Source organism: Tachysurus fulvidraco, chromosome 1, assembly GCF_022655615.1.
Source record: "Tachysurus fulvidraco isolate hzauxx_2018 chromosome 1, HZAU_PFXX_2.0, whole genome shotgun sequence".
In the NCBI taxonomy this organism is placed as follows: domain Eukaryota; kingdom Metazoa; phylum Chordata; class Actinopteri; order Siluriformes; family Bagridae; genus Tachysurus; species Tachysurus fulvidraco.
Genome location: NC_062518.1, coordinates 44,498,706 through 44,519,316, shown reverse-complemented (window position 1 = coordinate 44,519,316; position 20,611 = coordinate 44,498,706). Strand labels below are relative to the sequence as shown.

General features: G+C 39.9%; 6 protein-coding genes and 1 pseudogene across 6 annotated transcripts; 3 read left to right on the top strand and 4 right to left on the bottom strand.

The window, feature by feature from the left end:
- Nucleotides 1-4,120: 4,120 nt before the first annotated feature.
- Nucleotides 4,121-4,813, top strand: LOC113662268 (histone H1-like). The gene has a single exon (XM_047810301.1). The coding sequence runs from the start codon at nt 4,167-4,169 to the stop codon at nt 4,803-4,805; it is 639 nt and encodes a 212-aa protein (XP_047666257.1). The 5' UTR covers nt 4,121-4,166; the 3' UTR covers nt 4,806-4,813.
- A 417-nt stretch (nt 4,814-5,230) lies between these two features.
- On the top strand, nt 5,231-5,829 carry LOC113662280 (histone H2A-like). Its single transcript, XM_027177017.2, has one exon. The coding sequence runs from the start codon at nt 5,389-5,391 to the stop codon at nt 5,773-5,775; it is 387 nt and encodes a 128-aa protein (XP_027032818.1). The 5' UTR covers nt 5,231-5,388; the 3' UTR covers nt 5,776-5,829.
- An 845-nt stretch (nt 5,830-6,674) lies between these two features.
- On the top strand, nt 6,675-7,258 carry LOC113662273 (histone H3). Its single transcript, XM_027177011.2, has one exon. It carries the CDS (start codon nt 6,801-6,803, stop codon nt 7,209-7,211), a length of 411 nt encoding a protein of 136 aa, XP_027032812.1. The 5' UTR covers nt 6,675-6,800; the 3' UTR covers nt 7,212-7,258.
- A 5,767-nt stretch (nt 7,259-13,025) lies between these two features.
- On the bottom strand, nt 13,026-13,469 carry LOC113662299 (histone H2B). Its single transcript, XM_027177034.2, has one exon. The coding sequence runs from the start codon at nt 13,448-13,450 to the stop codon at nt 13,076-13,078; it is 375 nt and encodes a 124-aa protein (XP_027032835.2). The 5' UTR covers nt 13,451-13,469; the 3' UTR covers nt 13,026-13,075.
- Nucleotides 13,470-14,790: 1,321 nt separating this feature from the next.
- On the bottom strand, nt 14,791-15,205 carry LOC113662298 (histone H4). The gene has a single exon (XM_027177033.2). It carries the CDS (start codon nt 15,153-15,155, stop codon nt 14,844-14,846), a length of 312 nt encoding a protein of 103 aa, XP_027032834.1. The 5' UTR covers nt 15,156-15,205; the 3' UTR covers nt 14,791-14,843.
- Nucleotides 15,206-18,462: 3,257 nt separating this feature from the next.
- On the bottom strand, nt 18,463-18,978 carry LOC113662275 (annotated as a pseudogene).
- Nucleotides 18,979-19,849: 871 nt separating this feature from the next.
- On the bottom strand, nt 19,850-20,319 carry LOC125140761 (histone H2A-like). The gene has a single exon (XM_047810378.1). It carries the CDS (start codon nt 20,288-20,290, stop codon nt 19,904-19,906), a length of 387 nt encoding a protein of 128 aa, XP_047666334.1. The 5' UTR covers nt 20,291-20,319; the 3' UTR covers nt 19,850-19,903.
- Nucleotides 20,320-20,611: the final 292 nt, after the last annotated feature.

Genomic DNA, 20,611 nt, shown 5'->3' with positions numbered 1-20,611 from the left:
AAAAAAAACATGGTTTCCTCTTCCCCCGACTTCAGAATAACTACCTTATTCTTGTCATCTGTTCTATCTCTCGCTCATCAAATCCTCCAAGAGCATCTGAATAGCTCGTTCTCTCTCCATTTCTTCATACAGATTATTTCTCTGCTCTGCCTTTTTGATCTCTTCCATTCTCTTTATTCTCCTCAAGCTCTCTTAACTTTTTAGCCATCTCTTCCTTTTCCCCCCTGCATTGTTTTCAGCATGCTGTCTTTCTCCATAAGCTCCTGACTGATGCAGGAGGCCACTGGCTCTGATTGTCCAAATCAGCCATTTCTAAACTGAAATAGAAATACAGGATGGATAATCAATACAGTCTGTGAAGAGCTCTGATGAGGTTTAGTCTAAAACCTTGTTGTGCTTCTCTGTCATGTGTAAGGAGTTCTGTGGAAGTTCTGTCCATGTGATGTCACCGTTCATCATCACAGGGCTGTCAAGTATCATCCATTGAGAGTGACAGTCATGCATTTCGGCCTTTTGTCACGCTCTCCTGCCAGACATCGTATTTCTCACACAGAAAAACATTTTGACTATTTATCATATTTTTAATACGCCACAGAGCCAAAAATGTATCTGTCCACATCGACGTCTCTTTGGAACCGGGCAGGAATCAAGAATATAGCACTATCTGGGTAAGATTTAATGCAACAACCAATGAAAAAAAAAAAAAAAAAAAAAAAACATTCATTATAGAGAGGGTATCATCTTTATACAATTGAGGGTTAAGTGCCTTGCTAAAGGACAAGCAATGGACACTTGGTGGACCTTGGATTCAAACCCACAACCTTTGAAGCATGGCCCATTATCTCAACCACTAAGCTACCAAATTCACATCAGCCTACAAGGTAAAGGTGTTCTGTTATAAGAGCTTGTTTCCATATTAATCAGTATCTTGTATATTCAAACTGCTCAAGTAATTTAATATACTTACTAACTGCCAAATAATTTATAATGTGTGCACTCAAAACTGAATACAATTGTTATGATCTGTATGTTGCTAAGAATAACCAGTCAAATCAAGAATCTATTGTCATTTCAACCACATATACTTAGCTGACATAGTACATATCAGATCAGAATCTGAATCAGAATCACATAGTGAAATAAAATGTTTCTCCAGGACCATCCTGCTAGGTAACACAACATAGAGCAAAACAGAGCTGAGGACTGAAACCTAAGTTGTCCTAACTACATAAAGTGCATAGTGTGCACTTATTGCAAACAGTGCAAGACAAAAGCAGACAGACAACTCAATACACTACAGTACATAAAATAGCGCAGACCAGTGTGCAGTCTGTAATTGACCATTGTGCAAATAAGCAGATGTAAACAATAAGTGGATTATTGTAAACATACAATAGCAACAGTTGACGGCAACATTTTAGCCACATAAAGTGCAACTGTGCAACCTGGTGCAAATAGTACAGGACAAGACAAACAAGACAGTGCAGGGCAAAAGACTGCAGACAAAAAAATACAGGGCAATACAAAGAAGACAATACACAAAAGACAATAAACAGAAACAGCGCCGAGTGTAAATACTGTATGTTAAAACAATATTATGTGTGCAGAAATACTGGAATGAGCCCATTGTTATAGTAGTAGCTACCTTAAATATTGTACAGGGTTGTGCAAAACAGCAATCAATCAACTGAAATGTCTGACAGAATGTGCAAATAGCAAAATGTGTGCAAAAAACAGCATGTAAACAGGTTGATGGATATATATTGGAACTGTGTGTGTTTAGTGTAAATCTGTGAAGTCCATACAGTTGGTGTGTGTGTGTGTGTGTGTGTGTGTGTGTGTGTGTGTGTGTGTGTGTGTGTGTGTGTGTGTGTGTTGTGCTTAGTACAGTTCAGTTATTAAGGAGTCTGATGGCTTGTGGAAAGAAACATATTACTGTAAACTGAAAGAAACTGGTTGTGAGGGCCCAAATGCTTCGGTACCATTTTCCAGGTGGCAGTAGAGTGAAGAGTGTGTGTGAGGGTTGTGTGGGGTCGCTGTCCTCACTATCCGCTGCAGGGTCTTGTGATACGAGATGGTGCAGTTCCCAAACCAGACAGTGATGCAGCTACTCAGAATGCTCTCACTGGTCCCTCTGTAAAACATAGTCAGAATGGGGGGAAAGAGATGTGCCTTTCTCAGACTTCGTAAGAAGTAGAGATGCTGCTGGGCTTTCTTGGTGATGGAGCTGGTGTTGAGTGACCAGGTGAAGTTCTCTTGTACCCTTGTACCTTGGGTCAAGAAAGGCGACTGTGATACTTTGGCAATGAAAATATTAATCTATTTATGGAGATTGTTATTTATCATTTTAATGTTTTAATTAAAAATGTACTACTTTAATTCCTCATTGTTAGACCTTCTGTTGCACAAATGATTTGTAAAAGTGTTCGTCTTTAAAAGGAATCCACTGTAGGAGTCGCATTAGAATTCATATGAGGAGTTTATTACAGGAATCACAAGCAGACAATCCAAACATGAAAAAAAAAGAATTGAAAGGTGGAAACCCGCAGAGGTCCAAACATGGGCGATAAGATAAGATAAGATAAGATCAAGTCAAGTCACTTTTATTGTCACATCACCACAGCACATGTGCATTGGTGAGTGAAATTCTTAGGAGCAAACTCCAGAAATTGTAGAACAATACAGATAAAGATATAGATAATGAGTTGACATGTGAAAATGTGCAATTTGCTCATACATATATAGTCAGTACAATATGTGTGTACAATATGTACAATTAACAAACAGATAATGAAATCAACAGTGAACATGTGCAATATGCTCATACATATAGTCAGTAAACACAGTGTACTATTGGGCATCCTTGCAGTAGCAATACACATTATATGCAATATCTACTCATATATGTATATGTGTAAATATATTATATATAAAATACTATAAGGTGCAACAGATTGTACAGGTAAAGAAGTGACATGGATGTGCATCGGATGCAGAGCCGATCCTGACCTCCTTGGTTCCCTAAGCAAAATTCTGCAAAGTGGCCCTCCTACCTGACCTACCGTGAGCCATGTAAACCATTTGCCACACATTCACACTTGACAGCATCTCCTCTACTAACAAATTTCAGCATAGCAGCTGTAAGTAATAGATAACTACTATTATTCATTTTATAAGCTGCATTAGGCCCCACTTAAACTGCCTCCCTCAGATTCCTCTTTATCCATTTTCAAATATAAAATACTATTTATAATTTGACTTGTCTCTTGCAATATTCAACTAGAGAATATGCAATAGCAGATATCAGAAATTATTTTTTTCTGAGAGAGAGAGAGAGAGAGAGAGAGAGAGAGAGAGAGAGAGAGAGAGAGAGAGAGAGAGAGAGAGAGGTTGCGCCAGACCAAGTGTGGAAGACCTGATCAAAGATCTCGGGAGTCTCTCTCTCTCTCTCTCTCGCGCGCGCGCACACACACACACACACACACACACACACACACACACACACACACACACACACACAGCAACAGAACAACAACAACAACAAGTCTAAACAAACAAACAAATACAAAGACACATGCAAATGGACACCCACAACTCGCACTGACTGGCCGTCTCTCTCTAGTATACATGTGCTTTATGCAGCCTAAGCGGTGCTCATTTTCAATTACTACACACAACATTCAGGCGCTACAAATACATACGGATTATTCACAAGGTTCTCCCGCAACTCGACAAACACGACTTACAAGCCCAGTGTCTCTTTTTGTCTAGTTTTTAGACGCCAAATCGGCCCAAATGCGCTGCAAGCCGGAGCGAGTCTCAGATGCACCGTACTCTTTTGTGCTCGCTGCGCGACATTGTTCCTCGCTACGAGCTCGCATCGGGTCTCGGGAAAATGGACAAAGTCTCTGCTCAACAAACATGTCGCTGAACGCTCGGGATCTTGTCTGTGGCGTCGTATTTTCGCCGAGAAACGCCGTGAGAAAACACACTTGTCACTGTGTCTCGGAAGCGCAGTCATTCAGCTACGGTTGGTTGAGTCTATAACGTTCTCATGCTTACTTTTAAGGCCAGCCCCTCGGACGAGAGGAGGAAGGTTCCTGTGTTACACAGAGTACAGCGTCACACTTGTTTATTCTACTATTAGCTTCCAGAGAGAGATAGAGATGGCTGAAGTCGCTCCCGCTCCCGCCGCCGCCGCGCCGGCCAAAGCGCCCAAGAAGAAGGCAGCTTCGAGGACCAAGAAAACCGGCCCTAGCGTCGGCGAGCTCATCGTCAAGGCGGTTTCCTCGTCCAAGGAGAGGAGCGGCGTGTCTCTTGCCGCCCTGAAGAAAGCTTTGGCTGCCGGCGGATACGACGTGGAGAAGAACAACTCTCGCGTCAAGCTCGCCGTCAAGGGCCTCGTTACTAAGGGCACTCTGGTGCAGACCAAAGGGACCGGAGCGTCTGGATCTTTCAAGCTGAACAAGAAGCAGACCGAAGTTAAGAAGCCCGCAAAGAAAGCCGCGCCCAAAGCGACAAAGGCGGCCGCCAAAAAGCCCGCTGCGGCTAAGAAGCCCAAGAAAGTAGCGGCCAAGAAACCCGCGGCCAAGAAATCTCCCAAGAAGACGAAGAAGCCCGTCGCTGTCGCCAAGAAAGCCACCAAAAGCCCCAAGAAGGCAAAAAAGCCGGTGACCCCCAAGAAGGCAGCCAAGAGCCCTAAGAAGGCCAAAAAGCCGGCGACCCCCAAGAAGGTGAAGGCTGTGAAGCCCAAGACCTCAAAGCCCAAAGCGACGAAGGCCAAAAAGGCTCCCAAGAAGAAATAAACGTGTTTCTTATGTTTTTTTACCTCTCAAACGGCTCTTTTAAGAGCCACCCATATTTTCCCTTAAAGAGCTGTTTCCTATTCTGATAAACAGAATGATGACTTTAGTGGATTCTGAGCCGAGTGTTTAGGCAGCTACAGAGTTGTACGTTCACGTTCACATAAACGTATGGACAAATAGCGAGAATTGGACAGTTTACATTTTAAATCCATGTGCATTTGTCTTAATTATATACTAATATATGCTTTATGGGTATAAAATCAGTGAATAATCAAGCTACTGATTATAAATCAGTTGAAAAAAATATTTTCTCTCTACAATGATATGCATTTAGTCTTTAATTTCTCTCTCTCTCTCTCTCTCTAACACGCACACAAAAACAGTGTCTCGGGAGTGGGAGGGGCGTGTGGCGTATAATAGAATGATGGCCTGACTATGGTATTCGACGGCGTGTTTCGGATTGGTTCTTCCGTCACAATGATCTTAGCCAATAAGAGAGCTGACGTGTTGGTTATATAACATAGTGCTAGAAGAACAATGCTGTTATTTCGGTGTTGTTCTTAGAACGTATCTGAACTACAAGATGAGTGGAAGAGGCAAAACTGGCGGTAAAACTAGGGCTAAGGCCAAAACTCGTTCATCCAGGGCTGGACTGCAGTTCCCCGTGGGTCGTGTGCACAGGCTTCTGCGTAAGGGTAACTACGCCGAGCGCGTCGGTGCCGGCGCTCCGGTATACTTGGCCGCTGTGCTCGAGTATCTGACTGCTGAGATCCTCGAGTTGGCTGGCAACGCCGCCCGTGACAATAAGAAGACCCGTATCATTCCCCGCCACCTGCAGCTCGCTGTGCGTAACGACGAGGAGTTGAACAAACTGCTCGGAGGAGTGACCATCGCTCAGGGAGGTGTACTGCCCAACATCCAGGCCGTGCTGCTGCCCAAGAAGACCGAGAAGGCCGTCAAGACCAAGTAAACTCGCTCACTGCTGCGTTTTTCACCACCCAAAAAGGCTCTTTTAAGAGCCACCCACTTTTACTGAAAAAGTGCAATTTCATCCTAATTTTTATTCTGTGAATGTGAAATTCCCCAGATAGGCTTTAAAGTCTAATAATAATAATTGGTCTTGTTTTAAAGATATTTGATGATGATAATAATAATAATAATAATGAAACCTGCTCTCTACAGGATCTCTAACACAAACGCTGCAAAAACAGAGCTGTTAAAATCAAGAACTCCAGTAATCATATTTTCACTTTGCTGCCATCTGGTAAGCGCTTCCGTAGCCTGATAGCAAAAAGCGAGAGACAATCAGGCTGCTAAACTCAAAACCAGCCTCTTAACATCTTCATGCCTTCACTTAATATTCACTTTATCAGTAAGATATTCATCATTCACTACCTTACATTGACATAGTGAGAATGTCAACCTGTTTGTACATTTGCCTCTTGTACATCCTTGTGTATCCTAATATTTAAGACCTCGGTTTACTTTCACGCACATTATTTTCAATTCAATATTTAATTCTACAATATACATTATTTTTTAATATTTTTATTGTTTACTTTTTCATTATTTAATAGTTATATTTATGTATATTTTCATCCGTGTTGTATTTTTAATAATTGCACTATCCATTTAGCGGACCTGACTCACATTTCACTGCTGGTTATATGCTCTATATAATTGTGTTATGTGACAAATAAAAATCTCGAATCTTGTCTAAATGACCGAAAGAGGCAGTAGGTTGCTGACCGAGAACAAAAGCGCTGTGCTTCTGAGAGCGCAAATAAAACAGGGACGGGCGGTTTCGGTTTCGAACTGTGTCCGTGACAGAGAACGATCCAATAGTCATCAGGTGACGTAACGCGTTCTATCCAATGGCAGACGTGTGCTTTCAATACGCCCAATGAGAGCAGGGCGGCGTTAGGGCTTAAAAAGACAGCGTTCGCTAGCGCCGTTTATTGTGTTTTTCCTCCGTGAAGTTCACAGCTCGACGCTATGGCAAGAACCAAGCAGACCGCCCGTAAGTCAACTGGTGGCAAAGCGCCCAGGAAGCAGCTCGCCACTAAGGCTGCACGCAAGAGCGCCCCGGCTACCGGCGGCGTGAAGAAGCCTCACCGTTACAGGCCCGGCACCGTGGCTCTGAGGGAGATCCGCCGTTATCAGAAGTCTACTGAGCTGCTTATCCGCAAGCTGCCCTTCCAGCGCCTGGTCAGAGAAATCGCTCAGGATTTCAAGACCGACTTGCGTTTCCAGAGCTCGGCCGTCATGGCCTTGCAGGAGGCTAGCGAGGCATACCTGGTCGGTCTGTTCGAGGACACCAACCTGTGCGCCATTCACGCCAAGCGAGTGACCATCATGCCTAAGGACATTCAGCTGGCCCGCCGTATTCGCGGTGAGCGCGCTTAAACCTCAAAACTGTCTAATGTACACAAAGGCTCTTTTAAGAGCCACCACATTATCTCTGAAAAATGAGCACTTCTTCAAATCTTTGTCTGTGAGCTCAGAGTTTGTTATTTATCTTTATATAAGGGATGAGCGAGTATAGCATTATCTGTATCTGTACTCGGAGTGGGTGGGGCCTAACCCGGAAGTAGGCTTGTATCGAAATGTGCGGGGCTTAAGCCGGTGTTATTTTAAGCATGCAAGTGATCAGAAATTATATTTATAGCTGATTAGAAAGATATTTACAGGACAGCATCAGAGTTGAGTTTCAGATTAATGGTTTTGATCACAATAGCAACCGAACTATATTACAGAAGTTTTGCAACAATGAAAACAAAACAATGCAGTGCAACTTTGACTTTTATTTTATTTTTTATGATCAGTCTGTTTTTTTCATTTTTATCTTTTTGCTTTTTTATTTATTTATTTTTATTTCCTCACCAGGTGGGTGTGTGTGTGTGTGTGTGTGCTTAATAATTAATTTGTAATATTTACAACACTAGCTTACTACCTTTATGTTTTTATGAAATACAGCAAAAACATGTCAGACACTCAGTGTCTGGTTACTGGTTAGAGACATCTAATTTGTAGCAAATATTAGTATTATTTTTTTTTACCCAGTGCTACTTTTGCACATTTTAGAATATTGCTTCTACTATTTCCTATCAACATCAACAACATCAAAACTAATATAAAACTTACTGTTATGAATACTATTTGATCTTATATGTTGTTTGCTAAAAATTGCAACAATACATTTTGCAACAATACATGTGTACATACATACATACATACATACATACATACACACAGTGTTGTAATGTAATGGAGTACAGAGTTACCGTACCGAGAAATTTCACGTATCTGTACTTTACTTCGCTATTTAAATTTTCACTTTTACTCCACTACATTTCCTAGATAAAATGTATACTGTTGTCCACTTTTGCGATTTTAAATAATAAAAATAACTATTGGCTTACTGTGTAGTCATATAATATATAATATAAAACTCTTCTTGTTTTAAATTCTCACTGAGGGCTAAACCCCCAAAGATGAAATCCTAGAACCGCCCCTGCTTTAGTAGCTGCAGTATTTGGTTTTCAGTGTAATAATACGTAAACACACGTTAAATATAGAGGGGGAGAGAGATGGCGCCTGTGTTTGGCTTTGCTGTCGCTCCTTTTTTGTTTGTGATTGTACTTGTATTATTTGTTGCTGTATCAGCCCTGTCAGCTAACTATTGTGTGTCGGCTGCTATTAAGTATGATCGGCACACGTTGTTTCATATCAGAGACCATATTATGGAGGACTATGGTAATTGGACCTGGTACAAACCGATTTTTTCGCCTGTCTTTGAGTGCTCGTTGATGTCGCCGGAGTATTTACTGCTGTCTAATGGACGTGGCCGGAGGAAAAAGCGAGGCTCCAGAGCGGGGGTTCAGACGAGTTCGAGGCGATACCGGGCATCTACGTTTACCCCGAGTGGGTCCGGACTGGAACAGGTAGAGCGGTGCCTGCGGCAGGTTCCAATTAGCACGTCGGGATATGGTGTAGTCGTAGTCACGCCACCTCGCTATGATGCACACTACAGCCGAGCTTTTACAAATCGACAGGCCCAGATACCGGGCTTACGGGAGCGGGTCCTGCTCCCCGTGTCTCTGTGTGGGGAAAGAAATGGAGCGGAACCTATTGCCCATACGCCCCAGTCAGCTGGTGTTAACGTAAACTGGATTCGGGTTGCCTTGTTGAATGCTCGCTCTATAGTGAATAAAGCGTTTATATTGAATGATGTTTTTATCAAGGAATGTTTAGACATTATGTGCCTGACCGAGACCTGGCAGCGCGAGTCGGATTACGTCCATTTGAATGAACTCCGTCCTCCAAACTGTTCTGTGTTTGGTACAGCCCGCAAAACGGGTCGTGGAGGTGGTCTTGCCATTGTGCACCGGGACTGTTTCTCTTGTAGGCAACTGAGTCAGGATTCCTTCAGCTTGTTTGAATACCAAATGTCTAAGGTTGGCACTACAGAGTCTTTCTATTGTGTTTTAATTTACAGACCTCCTGGCCCTGCGTGTGTGTTCTTAGATGAGTTTGGTGAGTTTTTATCTAATATTATTAAATTGGAGTCCGTGTTAATAGTTGGTGATTTTAACATTCACATAGATGACGCTTCCTGTAACACGGCATTAGAATTATTATCTTTGACCGAGTCTTTTAACTTTACACAGCATGTCTCTGGTCCCACACACACAAAGGGCCATACAGTACATTGGACTTGGTTTTTAGTTTGGGCCTGTGTGTGGATCAAATATCTATTAACGATATTCAAGTGAGTGATCACAGTTGTATTTTCTTTAATCTTTCTTTTTATTTGGAGTCAAATCCGTCTAAGGTGAGTACTCAACGACGTATTATAAATCAAGTTGCTGTTGATAAGTTTTGTTTTTTATTTGATCCTAGTTCTTTTAATGAGTGTACTGATGCTGAGTCATTAGTTCAGTCATTTAATAATCATTGTGTGTCTGTTTTAAATAATGTGGCACCGTTTAAACACAGTCTTATTTCCCCACAAAAACACTGTCCTTGGCTGAATGAAAGCATCTTTAGTCTCAGGAGAACTTGTCGTAAAGTGGAGCGTTTATGGAAAACTTCTAAACTTGAAGTACACAGATTACATTTTAAGGAGCTGATCACAGCTCTTAATGTTATGATTAAACAGGCCAGATCTGATTATTTCACAAATCTTATTGTTGCAAATAAGAAAAATCCGAAAGTCCTGTTTGACACCATTAAAAATATTGTTTCGCCCCCAGCTCCACAAGTATCTCTATACTCATCAGCTGACTGTAACAGATTTTTACATTTCTTTGTCAGTAAAATGCAGGACATTAGGGACAGTATTTCTCCTTCCTCGCACACCTATAATAGAGGTTCTCCTCTCCACTCTTGGGACTGTTTTTCCCCTGTCAGTCTACAGGACATTAAGGTTTCATTAAAAAAGTTGAAACCTTCTTCTAGCCCTGCTGACATTGTCCCAAGGACTCTTCTGTTAAATGCTACTGATACGCTTGCTCCCTGTCTGGTAAATATGATAAACTTGTCTCTTTCTACTGGCACGGTTCCCTCCTTTTTTAAACAAGCTGTAGTGAACCTACCTTAAAAAAAGCCAAACCTGGATCCTGCTGACCCTGTAAACTACCGGCCCATATCTAAATTGCCGTTTATTTCCAAAATTTTAGAAAAAGTGGTAGCTAATCAACTTTCCACTTATCTGCATTACCATCAAATTTTGGATAACTTTCAATCAGGTTTCCGCAAATTGCACTCAACTGAGACAGCACTTCTTAAAGTGTCAAGTGACATTTTGATGGCAGCAGATGCGGGCCAGTACACAGTGTTGGTTCTACTGGATCTAACCTCAGTGTTTGATACAGTTGACCATAAAATTTTGCTAAACTGTTTGCAAAATGTTATTGGTTTATCTGGGTCTGTACTTCAGTGGTTTTCTTCTTATCTTACTGATAGAACTTTTTCTGTGGCGATAAATCAGATAGATCAGTATTAGGTCCTTTGCTGTTTTTACTGTATATGACACCGCTTGCTCAGAAAATCCGAAAAAGACGGAAACTTTGATCATTGCCCCAGATAAGAAAATTCCACAGATCAGGCAACATCTTGGTTCTTTGGGCTCTTCTGTTCAGTCAAGCCTCAGGAACCTTGGTGTTGCATTTGATAAATCCATGTCTTTAGGTCAACATTCAGGACAGTTGGTTAAAAGCTGTTTTTATCACTTACGGAATGTTTCTAAAATGAGGAAAATGTTGTCCAATGCAGATCTAGAGATGATTATACATGCTTTTTTCTCTTCACGTTTGGACTATTGTAATTCACTTTTTACCTGTCTTAACAAACGTGTTCTAAATCGTCTTCAGATTGTTCAGAATTCAGCAGCGAGGCTTTTAACTGGGACCAGCAGAAGATCTCACATCACACCAGTTTTATACTCTCTTCACTGGTTACCAATCAAATATAGAATTGATTTTAAAATTTTGGTCCTCACTTATAGAGCCCTTCATGGGAATGCCCCTGGTTACATCACTGACCTGTTGACCCCTTATGGCTCTTCGAGAGCATTGAGGTCATCAGGTCAAAATCTGCTTGTGGTCCCTAAAACCCATTTTAAAACTCGGGGGGGATCTTTCTTTTCAGTCTGTGGCCCCCAGATTGTGGAATGCGTTGCCCCTGTCTCTGCGTGTGGCTGATTCTGCTGATTCCTTTAAAAAGCAACTGAAGACACTCTTATTTAGACAAGCTTTTAGCTGATTGGGCTTTTATGGTTTCATCTCTGTTGTAGTGTGTTTTTATTGTTTTATAATTGTAGTTTTATCATCTCTATAAATTTCTCTTTTTACTTTGTAAGATTGTTTTATTGTACTTCTAAGTTTTATTGTTATATTTTGTAAAGCACTTTGTGATTCTATCTGTGAAAGGTGCTATATAAATAAACTTTACTTACTTACAGTGTAATAATAAATTAGATGTTTTTCATTAAATGTGTGTGTGTGTGTGTGATCCTGCATGTGACATCTTTTAACTCCTCACACAACTGCTATTCTAAATAAGGATACATAATGTAAGAAGTGTTTTTAAATGTTGCTCTCGTTGTTACCAAATGATAAGACGAACACATATATTGTGATAAATAATACACAAACATAATAGTATTGTGGATGGATGTTGACTTCCAGCGTGTGGGAAACGCAGGTTACTCACACAATAGAAATATAATTTGTAGTAATTATTATTATTATTAGTAGTAGTAGTAGTAATTTATTAGTTGTTTTTTTTTTATTTACTACTTCTGCTAATACTAATTGCACTGCTACCAATCTTACACAAAATCAAACACTATGAAAGAATACAAGGTGCAAAAACAACAGCAGGAAGAGTGGTTAAGGTTACAGCTTATGCTGATTATAGCGATTTTAATTAATATTCACTTTGAATTAAAGGTGATGAGAGATTTTAAAGAAATATGAAGAAATATCTGTCACTAAACTGAATCAAAACAAAACAGAAGCAGTATGGATGAGTGGTGTTCCACCCCTAGACACCCAAACCAAAGAAGAGGTGAAAGTATTAGGCTTAACAATTACAAACAAAAAATGTGCTTGAATACAACTGGGAAGAGAGAATTTTAAATAAAAACTGAAAATGAAAACTGGAAATAGCTCATAATAAATCAATAATTCATTTAATTAAATCATTTGTATTATCTAAATTATTATCTTTCCCTCTGACAATAAAATGATAAAATCAAATAAAATGTGTGTAGGTATTAAATGGAGAAACAATAGAGAAGTTACAACACAAACATTTCTATACAAACCAACAAACCTACGAGGTCTGGGTGCTACTGTGCTGGGTAATAATTTAAACATAGCTTTTTGTAAACATGTGACACAGGCAATGGAAAGAAGGACTGAATTTAGCAAGAAAAAAAAACTATAAATTAGTATACAGAGATTTTACATTTAAATAAATACTAATTAAATGCTGTAAATATAAATGATTTTAAAAAGAAGGAAAAAATGTACATCTTTTGATAAAATGTACATGATCAGCAGAAATATGGCATAAAGTAAAAAACCTATATTTAAATATAAAAAACAAATGTACAGTAATACCTGTTATCTCGAGTTACTCTTATTTGTATGATTCCTGAATAATACAGCTCACTCACGCAGAAAGAAGATTTGCACCTTGTATGAAAAAGTGGGTGGCTCTTAAAAGAGCCTTTGTGTTGATAAAGACAGCGGTGACACGCTTTACTTGGAGCTGGTGTACTTGGTGACGGCCTTGGTGCCCTCAGACACGGCGTGCTTGGCCAACTCTCCGGGAAGCAACAGACGCACGGCAGTCTGGATCTCCCTAGAGGTGATGGTGGAGCGCTTGTTGTAATGAGCAAGACGAGAAGACTCACCGGCGATGCGCTCAAAAATATCGTTGACGAACGAGTTCATGATGCCCATGGCCTTAGAGGAGATCCCGGTATCAGGGTGCACCTGCTTCAGCACTTTGTACACGTAGATGGCGTAACTCTCCTTCCTGGTCTTTCTGCGCTTCTTGCCGCCTTTGCTGGCTGTCTTGGTCACGGCTTTCTTGGAGCCCTTCTTAGGCGCGGTCTTAGCTGGTTCAGGCATGGTGTCGCTGCTCAAATGAAGTGAGACAATGAGTAACACCCACCTAGCGGCTCCTCAATTTATAGGCTGACATTGTAATTACGCACAAGCGAACAAATGTGTGTTATTGGTCATAATCCCAAAGCTCCTGATGCGCAGCGCCTCCTCCCGCCCCTCGCTGTGCTTTGTTCCCCTCCCGCCGTTTTACACTCAGCTTTGCGCTTTGAGACAAAAGGTCCAAGCTCAGTTGTTCTGATTCCTACGCAGCATTATCGAGTCTTACATGTGGACTAAAATAATCAAGACAGGACATTATATATGAGATACTTTCAAGTTTATTAAGAATCAGCAAAGTAAGCTTGATAACATTTTTGTGGGTTCCTGCTCATGTGGGAGTGGAGGCAAATGAATGGTAGATAAACTAGCCAAGAAAGCTCTTAAACACTCGGTAATAGATATCCACGTGTCTCTAAGCAAAAATGAAGTTAAAGGGAAAATTAAAGAATTCATAAATAACAAATGGCAAAAGGCTTGGAATGGTGATAGCAAGGGTCGGGAAATGTATAATATTCAACAGCAAGTAGGAAATGGAAGATATTTTGTCAGGAACAGAAAAAAAGATACAATTATTTCACGTATACGAATAGGTCACACTGGATTAAATCAATCAAAATAGGAAAACATGAATCGGGACTGTGTGTTTATTGTGATCAGCCAGAAACCATAGAACATTTTTAATAAAATTTAAAAAAAATATGGAAGAGAAAGGTTGAAACTAATTAAGGCAGTTAAAAACCTAGGTGTTGAATCATTCAATGTGATAGGCCTGTTGAAAGATCAAGAACAGCAAAGTATCATCTATGGTTATATAACAAAATTCTTCAAAGAAATCGGAATTTTTGATAGAATTTATTTATATATTTATTTATTTTCCTGCATATTTCATGCCTAGTAGTGCTTCACAGTCCAGTCCAATTGGTGGCGGTAAATACACCAAAAGTTGGTTTGCTATCCATAAAAGTCAGAAGAAGAAGAAGGAGGAGGAAAGAGGGGGGGGAATCCTGTATCTATCACCAAACATTATACACACACACACACACACACACACACACATATATATATATATATATATATATATATATATATATAAATAAAAGAGAGTACGTAAAAAATAACTTTATATTATATACAATATTATAAATTATATAATAACAATATACAATATTATAAATTATATAATAATGTACTCAAGGGCACATATTACACAAATATATATCGGATATTGTTTTATACGGATTTTGATGTCATTTGCATCTCTCCCACCCCCAACAAAGTGAAGAAGGAACATTTCTTTGTAGATATTTGGGTGGCTCTTAAAAGAGCCGTTGTGTTGATGTGGTTCGGTGTTGAACGTTTACCCGCCGAAGCCATACAGAGTGCGCCCCTGGCGTTTCAGGGCGTACACCACATCCATAGCGGTGACGGTCTTTCTCTTAGCGTGCTCGGTGTAGGTGACAGCATCGCGGATCACGTTCTCCAAGAAGACTTTCAGCACACCGCGAGTCTCTTCGTAGATCAGACCAGAAATACGCTTAACACCGCCACGGCGAGCCAGACGGCGAATAGCCGGCTTGGTGATTCCCTGGATGTTGTCGCGAAGAACCTTACGATGACGCTTTGCGCCCCCTTTGCCGAGTCCCTTACCGCCTTTACCTCTTCCAGACATGATGCTGCTCTCTCGAAGTCAAGATGCTCAATAAAATACACCACCCAGAGGCCGAATATTTATCCTGCGTCTCCAGGACCCAGTTGAGAACAGGCGAGGAGGCGGGACTAAGACCAGCTGCAGCTTTTAACTAAGACCAGCCACAGCTTTTAACTTGTGTATTTTATCATCATTTATAATTATTATTGTTATAATTCTTAGTAGTAACAGTAGTGGACTTTAACCCAAGGTATGCAAAGTGAGTATTTCAATAAAAATATACAGCCAAACACCCAGCAATGTATGGAGGTTAGTAAAAGCACTCTGTGGTTGTACAACATTAAACTAAGCTGTTTAGACGTAAAACGTCCATTTGATCATGTCTGTGGCTTGAGGCCTGTATTCTATACTCCTAGGTCCACTATTAGGTATTCCCCGTTTGTCTGGGTACATTTTAAACCGATCCCACATTTAACCATGAAAGTAGATTACAAGCAACACAAAAAGGAATGTAAAGACAACATTCAGGAGTCATGATATCAGCTGTGAAACACAAAAAGTACACAATCTTTAAAGTTTATAGTCTAAGAGAGCTACACTTTCTCCAACACTAATCTCATTCTAAAACAGTGACTTTCAGAAGGAAAGCTCATTGTAGTCAAAATTAAAATATCAAATGTGGGTAAAAACAGAAAGTCCCTGTTCTACTTGAAATGCCTCACTGTAAATGAGATTTAGGTGGCCTTACATGTATATAAGTAGACACTGATTGTTATACATAAACAAGACAACAGCTGAACAACAGAGTCTGATACTCTGTACACTCTTTTGGACTGAAAGCAGAGCAATGAAGTGTGATTCTGATAGTTGTGTGTGACTACCAGAATCTGGAAATAAACATGTAAATTGGTTATTAATCACCGTGACATGCCGTATTCAAACAAAGGGTGAACAAAGAATTAAAGACAGAACCAGAATTAAAGACATCAACAATAACAATAATTAAATCAGAATTAAAGACAGAACCAAACATCACACAAACAATAAAAGAAAAAAGAAATCAAAAGTACAGAATGTACAGACATAACTGAAACATGTTGTATATATATATATATATATATATATATATATATATATATATATATATATATATATATATATATATATATATATATATACTTTACTGTATATTTATTTTTATTTTATTTTTTTTCGGCTGAACGTCTGAACGACGTGAATTCTTTTTCATGCATTTGAAGAGCAGAAGTTCAACTTTAATTCACGGGGTTTAACAAAAATATCAAGCAAAATTTTCAGAAACTACAAGCATTTTCATGCACAGTTCCCCCATTTTTAGGGGCTCAAACGTAATTGGACAAATGAATATAATCATAAATAAAATGTTCATTTTTAATATTCTGTTGAAAATCCATTGCAGCCAATGACTGCGTAAAATCTGGAGCCCATGGATATGACCAGAGACTGGGTTTCCTCCTTTCTGATGCTTTGCCAGGCCTTAACTGCAGCTGTCTTCAGTTGATGTTTGTTCATGGGTCTTTCTGCCTTTACTCATCTACTACTGTTGTTTTCCGTGGACGGCCAGGCCTTTTTATATTGCTGAGTTCAACATTGCATTTTTTTCAATGCTAATGTTCCTGCTATATCTCTGATGGATTTGTTTTTTTTATGAAGCCTAATGATGGCCTGTTTTGACTTGCATGAAGAGCTTTTTTGAACACATGATGTAGGTTGTCAGAAACAGATTCCAAGTGCAAATATGACACTAAGAATCAACTCCAGACCGTTTACCTGCTTAATAGATGAAGAAATAATGAAGGAATAACCTACACCTGTCCAAGAAACAGCTTTTGATTTAACTGTCCAATTACTTTTGGTCCTTGGAAAAAGGGGACTCGTTACTCTCAAGAGCTGTAATTCTTAAACCCTTCCTCCAATGTGGATTTAAATGCCCTCAAAGTAAAGCTGAGAGACTGCACTTTCAGCCCACTATTCCTGTACAACTATAGCTTGAATATGTTTTGTTAAATACCTAAAAAACTAAACAAAAATTGTGCGTGTGTCCAAATATATATGGACCTAATCTACTTTGTATTATTTGTATTGTAAATGTATTATTGCAATTTTGAAATTTGGCCAATAATATATAAGATCAAATACTATTCGTAGCAGTAAGTTTAAATTATGTAATTTATTGTTTTTATATTAGTTTTCTTGTTGTTGTTTTTGTTGATAGTAGAAGCAATATTCAAAAATGTGCAAATATAGCACTGGGTTAAAAAAATACTACAACTAATAATAATAGTAACCTGTTTAAACCAATTTGTAACCATTTTGATTTTTTTTTGTTTGTTTGTTTGTTTGTTTTTTAATTTCAATTTACTACTACTACTACTACTACTACTACTACTACTACTACTAATAATAATAATAATAATAACATCGGCAGCAACAGCACTACTACTACTACTTAAAGGACCAAATTGTTAGAGCTCTGTACCTGAGGTCATAATTAGCTCATAATAATCAACACTGGTCATTTTCTCTCTCTTTCTGCTTAAATACAAAACATGTTAAAGAATAAACACTTTTTTACCCATGCGATTATATTTTAATATTTAATTACAAATTAGATAATAATAATAATTATTATTATTATTATTATTATTATTATAACACAGCCTTCTTCTTCTTTACTCAGTAAGGCTCCAGTTGGACTCTGCTTCATTAAATATTCAGATATACTAAGAGAAGATGGCATGATCTACACATGATCTTTGAGGACAGCATCCTCATCATCAATACAACATTGTCAGACTGTATATTTATAATAACACGTCCAGTGTCACCCACACGAGGATGAGGTTCCCCCTTAAGTCTGGTTCCTCTCAAGGTTTCTTCCTAAAGGTGATTTTCCTCACCACAATCACCTCAGGCTTGTTCATTGGGAATAAATACGAACATATTTAAATGCAAGTCTAATATTAACCTTGAGTTTTTGTTTTATATTAATCTCTATATGACTTTATGGTGTGTTCATGTTCGTGTTCATAACTTTAAGCTGCTTTGAAACATCCATTGCTAAAAGCACTATACAAATAAATGTGTATTTATTTATTTATTTTCAGTTACTCTTCTTATCCCTGAACACAATATTCCTAACACACTGTCTATAAATAATCTCTCTAAAGCAGATTCACATTTACATACATGTCAATCACACAAACATAGTACACCTCCTGTCTTTTGAAGCATGAGACATATTAAACAGACAAAGATTTAAAGAATTGCTCATTTTTCAGAGATAATGTGGTGGCTCTTAAAAGAGCCTTTGTGTACATTAGACAGTATTGCGGTTTAAGCGCGCTCCCCGCGAATACGGCGGGCCAGCTGAATGTCCTTAGGCATGATGGTCACTCGCTTGGCGTGAATGGCGCACAGGTTGGTGTCCTCGAACAGACCGACCAGGTATGCCTCGCTAGCCTCCTGCAAGGCCATGACGGCCGAGCTCTGGAAACGCAAGTCGGTCTTGAAATCCTGAGCGATTTCTCTGACCAGGCGCTAGAAGGGCAGCTTGCGGATAAGCAGCTCAGTAGACTTCTGATAACGGCGGATCTCCCTCAGAGCCACGGTGCCGGGCCTGTAACGGTGAGGCTTCTTCACGCCGCCGGTAGCCGGGGCGCTCTTGCGTGCAGCCTTAGTGGCGAGCTGCTTCCTGGGCGCTTTGCCACCAGTGGACTTACGGGCGGTCTGCTTGGTTCTTGCCATAGCGTCGAGCTGTGAACTTCACGGAGGAAAAACACAATAAACGGCGCTAGCAAACGCTGTCTTTTTAAGCCCTAACGCCACCCTGCTCTCATTGGGCGTATTGAAAGCACACGTCTGCCATTGGATAGAACGCGTTACGTCACGTGATGACTATTGGATCGTTCTCTGTCACGGACACAGTTCGAAACCCAAACCGCCCGTCCCTATAATATTGGCGCTCTCAGTAGCACAGCGCTTTTGTTCTCGGTCAGCAACCTACTGTCTCTTTCGGTCATTTAGACAAGATTCAAGATTTTTATTTGTCACATACACAATTATATAGAGCATATATAACCAGCAGTGAAATGTGAGTCAGGTGTGCTAAATGGATAGTGCAATTATTAAAACTACAACACAGATGAAAATGTACATAAATATAACTATGAAATAATGAAATAAAAGTAAACAATAAAAATATAAGAATATAATGTATACTGTAGAATTAAATATAGAATGGAAAATAATGTGCATGAAAGTAAACTGAAGTCTTAAATATTAAGATACACAAGGATGTACAATGTAAGGTAGTGAATGATGAATATCTTACTGATAAAGTGAATATTAAGTGAAGGCATGAAGATGTTAAGAGGCTGGTTTTGAGTTTAGGAGCCTGATTGTCTCTCGCTTTTTGCTATCAGGCTACGGAAGCGCTTACCAGATGACAGCAAGGTGAAAATATGATTACTGGAGTCCTTGATTTTAACAGCTCTGTAGTTGCAGCATTTGTGTTAGAGGTCCTGTAGAGAGCAGGTTTTATTATTATTGTTATTATTGATGGTTATCCATCTTTAAAACACGACCAATTATTATTAGATTTTTAAGCGTATTTGGGGAATTTCACATTCAGAGTTAATAAAAATTAGGATGAAATTGCACTTTCAGTAAAAGTGGGTGGCTCTTAAAAGAGCCTTTTTGAGTGGTGAAAAACGCAGCAGTGAGCGAGTTTACTTGGTCTTGACGGCCTTCTCGGTCTTCTTGGGCAGCAGCACTGCCTGGATGTTGGGCAGTACACCTCCCTGAGCGATGGTCACTCCTCCGAGCAGTTTGTTCAACTCCTCGTCGTTTCGCACAGCGAGCTGCAGGTGGCGAGGAATGATACGGGTCTTCTTGTTGTCACGGGCGGCGTTACCAGCCAACTCGAGGATCTCAGCAGTCAGATACTCGAGCACGGCGGCCAAGTAAACCGGAGCGCCGGCACCGACGCGCTGGGCATAGTTGCCTTTACGCAGAAGTCTGTGCACACGACCCACGGGGAACTGCAGTCCGGCCCTGGATGAACGAGTCTTGGCCTTTGCCCTAGTTTTACCGCCGGTTTTGCCTCTTCCGCTCATCTTGTAGTTCAGATACGTTCTAAGAACAACACCGAAATAATAGCGATGTTCTTTTTGCACTCTCTTATATAACCAATACGTCAACTCTCTTATTGGCTAAGATCATTGTGACGGAAGAACCAATCCGAAACACGCCGTCAAATTCCAGCGTCAGTCCATCATTCTATTCTACGCCACACGCCACTCCCACTCCCGAGAACCTTTCTTTGTGTGTGTGTGTGTGTGTGTGTGTGTGTGTGTGTGTGTGTGTGTGTGTGTGTGTGTGTGTGTGTGTGTGTGTGTGTGTGTGTGTGAGTGTGAGTGAGAGAGATTGAAATAAAA